The 5,748-nt window shown below is 60.5% G+C and overlaps 2 protein-coding genes across 5 annotated transcripts; both read left to right on the top strand.

Annotated features, from left to right (window-relative positions):
- Positions 1-258: 258 nt before the first annotated feature.
- Positions 259-1,219, top strand: NKG7 (natural killer cell granule protein 7). The gene is made up of 4 exons (XM_020900275.2): positions 259-415; positions 492-638; positions 744-878; positions 1,060-1,219. Exons 1-4 carry the CDS (start codon positions 259-261, stop codon positions 1,116-1,118), a joined length of 498 nt encoding a protein of 165 aa, XP_020755934.1. The 3' UTR covers positions 1,119-1,219.
- Positions 1,220-1,893: 674 nt separating this feature from the next.
- CLDND2 (claudin domain containing 2) lies at positions 1,894-5,094 on the top strand. Of its 4 annotated transcripts, XM_020900276.2 has the most exons (5): positions 3,135-3,481; positions 3,757-3,963; positions 4,293-4,430; positions 4,647-4,766; positions 4,979-5,094. In XM_020900276.2, exons 2-5 carry the CDS (start codon positions 3,795-3,797, stop codon positions 5,050-5,052), a joined length of 501 nt encoding a protein of 166 aa, XP_020755935.2. In that variant the 5' UTR covers positions 3,135-3,481; positions 3,757-3,794; the 3' UTR covers positions 5,053-5,094. The 4 variants fall into 4 exon arrangements, with proteins under 4 accessions (XP_070306354.1, XP_070306353.1, XP_070306352.1 ...); XM_070450253.1 differs by lacking the exon at positions 3,135-3,481 and adding an exon at positions 1,894-3,093 and having other exon boundaries at positions 4,647-5,094; XM_070450252.1 differs by having other exon boundaries at positions 3,125-3,494; positions 4,647-5,094.
- The last annotated feature ends 654 nt before the right edge of the window (positions 5,095-5,748 follow it).

The raw sequence follows: 5,748 nt of genomic DNA, 5'->3' as shown, positions 1-5,748 counted from the left end.
TGATGCAAGCCAGGAAGGCAGGGTGTGTGACACAGCAACTGCCTGGAACAGGCTGAGACCGAACGGGTCTGACGTTGAGAAGCAAAGACCACCCCCCAGCCACCTCTAGCGCTTGCTGGTTTCTCTTTCTTGAGACCAGAGGACCCAGGAGTTTGGGGCGGAGGGAGAAACAGCTTCCTCCTCTCTCAGAGACCTAGGAATCTAGGTCACCAGCCTCGTCATCGTCACCCGGGACCCAGGAACCCAACCTTCACCCCCATGGAGCCCTGCCGGTCCCTGGCCCTCCTCACCAGCTCCCTGGGCCTGGTGTCCCTCTTAGTGGCTCTGAGCACGAATTTCTGGTTTGTGGCCCAGGGGCCCAAGTCTTCATCTCACTCGGGCCTCTGGCCCAGCAGCGATCAAGTCTCAGTAGCAGGTAAGGTGGAGGGGGGTGGAAAGGTGGGGGGAAAGGACTGCGGGGACAGGCAGTCAGAGGTCCCATCTCCGAACAGGTTACATCCACGTGACGCAGAGCTTCTGCATCCTGGCCGTCCTGTGGGGCCTGATCTCCACGGCCTTTCTGGTCATGTCCTGCATCCCTTCGCTGTCTGCCCCCGGACGTGGCCCCATTGTCTCCACCTTCATGGCCTTTGCTGGAGGTGAGGACTCCGTGCTGGGCTTGGGGGGCGGGGAGGGGTGTGCGTGCTGGGACCTGGTGAGCTGTTGCAGGGGGGCTGAGCCGACCCTCGTGTCTCCGTCCCCAGCGCTGTCCCTGATAGTGGCCATGATGGTCTACACCATTGAGCGGTGGAACCAGCCTGGAAACTCCCAGGTCCAGAGCTTCTTCTCATGGTCCTTCTACCTGGGCTGGGTTTCAACCCTCCTCTTTCTCTGTACAGGTGATTGTGATTGCTGGCTGGGGAGTTCTGAGGCTGACTCGGGGGGCGCTGGCTGGGGGGCCTGGCTAGGGGGGCTGGCTGGGGCTGGGGTGGGGGCTGGGGGGGCTGCCTGGGGGGGCTGCCTGGGGGCTCTGAGGGAGCAGGAGAGGAGCAAGTATCTAACTTTTCTCTGCTACCCCAGGTGGCCTGAGTCTGGGCGCTCACTGCACGGCCCACCGGCCTGGCTACGAGTCTATGTGAACCACAGGATGGCCTTAGAGCTCAGTTCTCTGAAGGCATCATCAGGAACCCTGAAAACAACAACTGGCTCTCCTTCCAGCCAGCCAGCCCTGACTCCCAGCCTCCACAGGCTTCTTCCTTTGTGGCTTCATTCATTCAACAAAAATTTGCCGGGATCTGGTTTTTCCAAGGGTCATGAAGCTGTGACATAAACCGATGATATGCCAGTTCCATGGTGGGTGACGCTGGGCACGCAGAGGGGAGTCAGTCCTGCCACCTGCCCTGCCCTCCAGGAGCTCCCACCCAGTGTGGGGACCAGTCTAGGCTCAGGCATGGCCCCAGGGCCCTTGCTGTCTCTTTTCTTTGTCCTTCCATCTCTTTTCTTCCCTGTGTCTTTTTTTTTTGCTGCATGGCATGCAAACTTCCTGGACCAGGGATTGAACCTGCTCCCCCTGGAGTGGAAGCACAGAGTCTTAATCCCCAGGCCAACAGGGAGGTCTTCCTTGTATCTTCCTCCTTTTAGTTCTTGTCTTTTGGCTCCCTCTCTGATTTAGTCACCCTGGCATTCATCCTCAGTCCTTGTTCATTTCATTAATAAATCCACTCCTTCGGCTGGCTTTTCCTGGATGCTTCCTTTCCGCTGGGCCTTCCACCGTGGATGCCGAGGTTACTCAGACCAGGCCCTGCCTGCCAGGGGCTCCAAGTCCCGTAGGGGTAGGCAGAGCCCAGGGCCGGTGTGGCAGGAGGACTGGCTATGTCTGCGGGAGAGGTGGGGTGTGGGGGTGAGCTTTCTGGGGAGACTGTGTTTCGGAACTTCTCCAGGGCCACGGGAAGGTAATGCAGGCAGAGGGACCCCCGAGTAGAGGCAGGGAGAGGCTGGGAGTTCTCAGAAGATGGGGAGCAGCACTTTGTGGTCCACTGTCGAATGTGAGGGGATGACAGGAAGTGAGGATAGGTGAGAAGTAGTGCCTCTAAGCCCACAGTTGACTCTCTCTTGAGGGTGATGGGAGCTAAGGGTGGAGGAGGGGAGTGCCAGAAAGCCCCCACTCTGCGCCCTCCCCTCCACTCTGGGGGCCAGAAGGGGCCAGAAAAAAGACTGGCAATCCAACAGGAGGGACATGAGACAGGACAAGGCTGCACTGGGGCCAGGGCACAAGAGGGAAAGGAGGAGCCAGAAAGATTCGGGGCGGGGGGGAAGGACTTCCCTGGCGGAGAAGTGGATAGGAATCTGCCTGCCAATACAGGGGACATAGGTTCGATCCCCAGTCCAGGAAGATTCCACATGCCTTGGAGCAACTGGGCCCACGAGCCACAACTACCGAGCCTGCACGCTGTAACTCCTGAAGCCCGTGTGCTTAGAATCTGTGCTCTGCTACAAGAGAAGTCACTGCAGTGAGAAGCCAGGACACCGCATCAAAGTGTAGCCCCTGCTCGCGGCAACTAGAGAAAGCCTGAGCACAGCACCGGAGACCCAGTGCAACAGAGAAGTAAATAAGTCCAGGAGGAACTGGACTCAGGGATCCAAGGGCTTTGTAGGGCAAGGAGCAGGAAGGCGACAAGGATAGTGCCCAAGGGTGTGGTCCAACTAACTGGGTGGGATGTCAGGGGCCTCCCTGATTTGGTGGAAGATGCTGAGCTCAATGGGGCTTCCCAGGTTGCTCAGTGGTTTAAAAAAAAAAAAATCTGCCTGCCAGTGCAGGATATGCAGGAAACTCTGGTTCTATCCCTGGGTGAGGAAGATCCCCTGGAGGAGGAAATGCAACCCACTCCAGTATTCTTGCCTGGAAAGTCCCACGGACAGAGGAGCCTGGTGGGCTACAGTCCACGCGGTCACAGAGTCAGATATGAATGAGCCACAGCACGCTCGCACGCCTAGCTCAGTGGGGATGTGGTTGAGGGTCAGGGTCTGAGAGATGGTAGGAAGCAGATGAGGACCCAGACTGGAGATTGGGTTTGGGGTGCTCTCAGAGCATCAGACATCCCTGGAACTCACCTGGTAAGAAGATGCAATTGGAGTTCTCCAGGAGAACAGGCTGTGAGAAGCAGAGGGAGGAGGAGGGGCAGGAGGCTGCCTGGGGGCTTGGGAGGGCACAAAGAGCTGGGGACCAGGAGAGCTTCTGGAGGTCAAGGGAAGGGAAGTTTCTAGAAGGACATGGGCTACTGTGTCAAGGCCCTCAGGCTTCCCCGGACTTGCCACCTGACACTGACTCTGTCACTTTGCCAGAAGAGCTGCCCCTGTGTATGTGTGTGTATGGCTGGGTGAGTGGTTATCTCTTTAAACAGCTGCTAGGAGAGGGGGGGTTCTGGAATTCTGCCTCATAGAGACAGAGTCTCCCTTCTCTCACACCTCTGGGCCCTGTCCAAGAAGCCTGAGGGAGCTGAGGGTGAGTCATTTAGGTGGGTGTGCACAGAGGTGGGGTGTTAGGAAGGCACACCCATTAGTGGACAGAGGTCTCCAGACAGAGGGGAGGTTCCTAAGCTGTGGTGCCTGAGGGGAAGGTGGCCTGTCTTAGGTCTGGGGCGGGGGGGGCGGGGGGCGCTGAGAGGGGTCCCCAGAAGTAGAAGCCCCAGGCAGGGGTGAAGGAGTAGCTATCTGGGATACGGAGGGACATGCAGGAGGGGGTCCCGGGGACCTGAGGGTGACTGGGGCATGGGTCAGTCTTTGCAGGCGTGGTCCTTGGCAGCAGTCGCCCCGGCATGGGGGTGAAGCGGAGCCTTCAGAGCGGGGGCACCACGCTGGGCTTCTTGGCCAACTTCTTCATCATTCTGTCCAGTGCCTCCAACTACTGGATCCGCTACTCCGGGGGCCACAGCGGCCTTTGGCAGGAGTGTAACGAGGGCGTCTGCTCCAACATCCCCTGCGATAGTGAGGCCCAGCGGCCCAGCTGTCAGACCCCTGCCCCCCGTGAACAGACAGCCCCCAGCACTGACCGCAGCTGCCCCCTCACCTGACACCACATCCTGCAGCGTCCCCACCCCCCTGCTCTTTCCACTTCAGCCCCTCCTTGACAGAGGCCACCACGAACCCCCACTCTGGGACCTGCTTCCCTGTTGCAACATTAACCTCCCCTCATGATGTAACTTCCGAGTCCCCATCCAAACCCCTGACTCTGCTCCCAGCCCGGAACCGGCGGGTGGGGGTGATTGGCAGGAGCGGCGCCAGCGGAGCTTGTTGACGCTGTCCGCTCTCCCCAGGCAGGCTGATGGTGACCGGGGGGTGCATGGTGCTGGCGGCGGGCTGCGGCTTCGTGGGCTTCGTGATGGGGCTGCGGATTCTGTGCAATGAGGGCTACTCTCGGGGTCAGACCACGTGTTCCGTCTTCTTTATCTCGGGTGAGATGGCACAGGGTGGGCCTGGGAGAGAGAGCCCAGGAGCGGGGCGGGGCTCCGGAGGACAGGCTTCGAGGGGGAGGGGCCAGGGGCGGGGTTGGGAAGAAGGGGGCCGGAGGGTGAGCGAGAAGGGCGTGGCTGGGGGCGGTGGGCGCGGTCAGGGTGGGGCCTGGGTGCAGCCCTCAGGCCAAGCTCACCTAGCTGCGGGGTGGGGCCCAGGCCTGCTTCTGCTGATCGCCCTGACAGTCTACACAGTGAAGAATGCATGGAAAGACGATGTCTTCTATTCCTGGTCCTATTTTTTGGGGTGGCTGGCTTTACCCTTCTGTATTCTCGCGGGTAACATGGGCAGCGGAAGAGGGTGGAGAGGGGACTTCCCCGAGGGCCCCAGCCCCCTCCTAGCAGAGACTTCCCAGCTGCCCTCCCAGGGACTTCCTAACACCCTCCACTCTGGGCCCTTGGAGCCCCAAACCCCAGTCCCCGGGGCCCTCCTGGTCATCTGCCCCAGGACCCACCCTGCTCCACCCGCCCTCCGTTCCCCTTCCCGCCAGGCTTCTGCTTTCTGCTGGCGGACATGATCATGCAGAGCACAGATGCCATCAGTGGATTCCCCGTGTGCTTATGACCGCAGCTGCCTGGGGGCAGAATAAAGGAACGGATCCCACTACCAGCTGGCTCCAAGTGACTTTCTGGGGGACCCGAGGATGCGTGCATGGGGTACCTGGAGGCTCAGGGAGGAAGTAAGGACGCGAACCTACAGGGAAAGTGGAGACGTGGGGGACGCAGAGAGATTCCGACGTGGGTAGGACCAAGGACATGGGTTTTGATTGGAACAGGTACACGGGGGCTGTGGAATCAGGAGGGGACAAGGGGTGCGTGGAGAAGAGGTAGGGACGCAGACTTGCGGGGAAAGTGGAGGCGGGGGCGGGGGAGGACGGACCGGAGGGAACGCAGATGTGCGATTGTGGAGGGGATGAGGAATACGAGCGTGGAGAGAACGGAGGGGCGCGGACACCTGCGGACTTAGAGCCTCGGGGACATGAGCACGTCCGCTCTCACCACTCTAGAGAGGGAGAGTAAGAGGTGGGGACCTCGGGGAGGGGGCCGACCCTCGAGGGCTTTGGGGAAAAAAGTTTGGGACGCCTCCCTCCCGGGCAAGACCTTTCCCCCAGTTCCCGGCCACGCCCCCTTCCAGAAGCTCTTTCCCTTCCCCTCCGGGTTCCGCCTCCCTCCCCAGGGACAGCTTCCCATTGGTCCGCGTCTGCTGGCGACTCTGCCTCTCGGCCTCCCGATTGGTCCTCTGTCGGGGCGGGGAGGCGAG

The sequence above is a fragment of the Odocoileus virginianus genome, chromosome 20 (genome assembly GCF_023699985.2).
Source record: "Odocoileus virginianus isolate 20LAN1187 ecotype Illinois chromosome 20, Ovbor_1.2, whole genome shotgun sequence".
NCBI classification, from domain to species: Eukaryota; Metazoa; Chordata; class Mammalia; order Artiodactyla; family Cervidae; genus Odocoileus; species Odocoileus virginianus.
The sequence above is the reverse complement of the archived record's forward strand: the minus strand, read 5'-3'. Positions and strand labels throughout refer to the sequence as shown.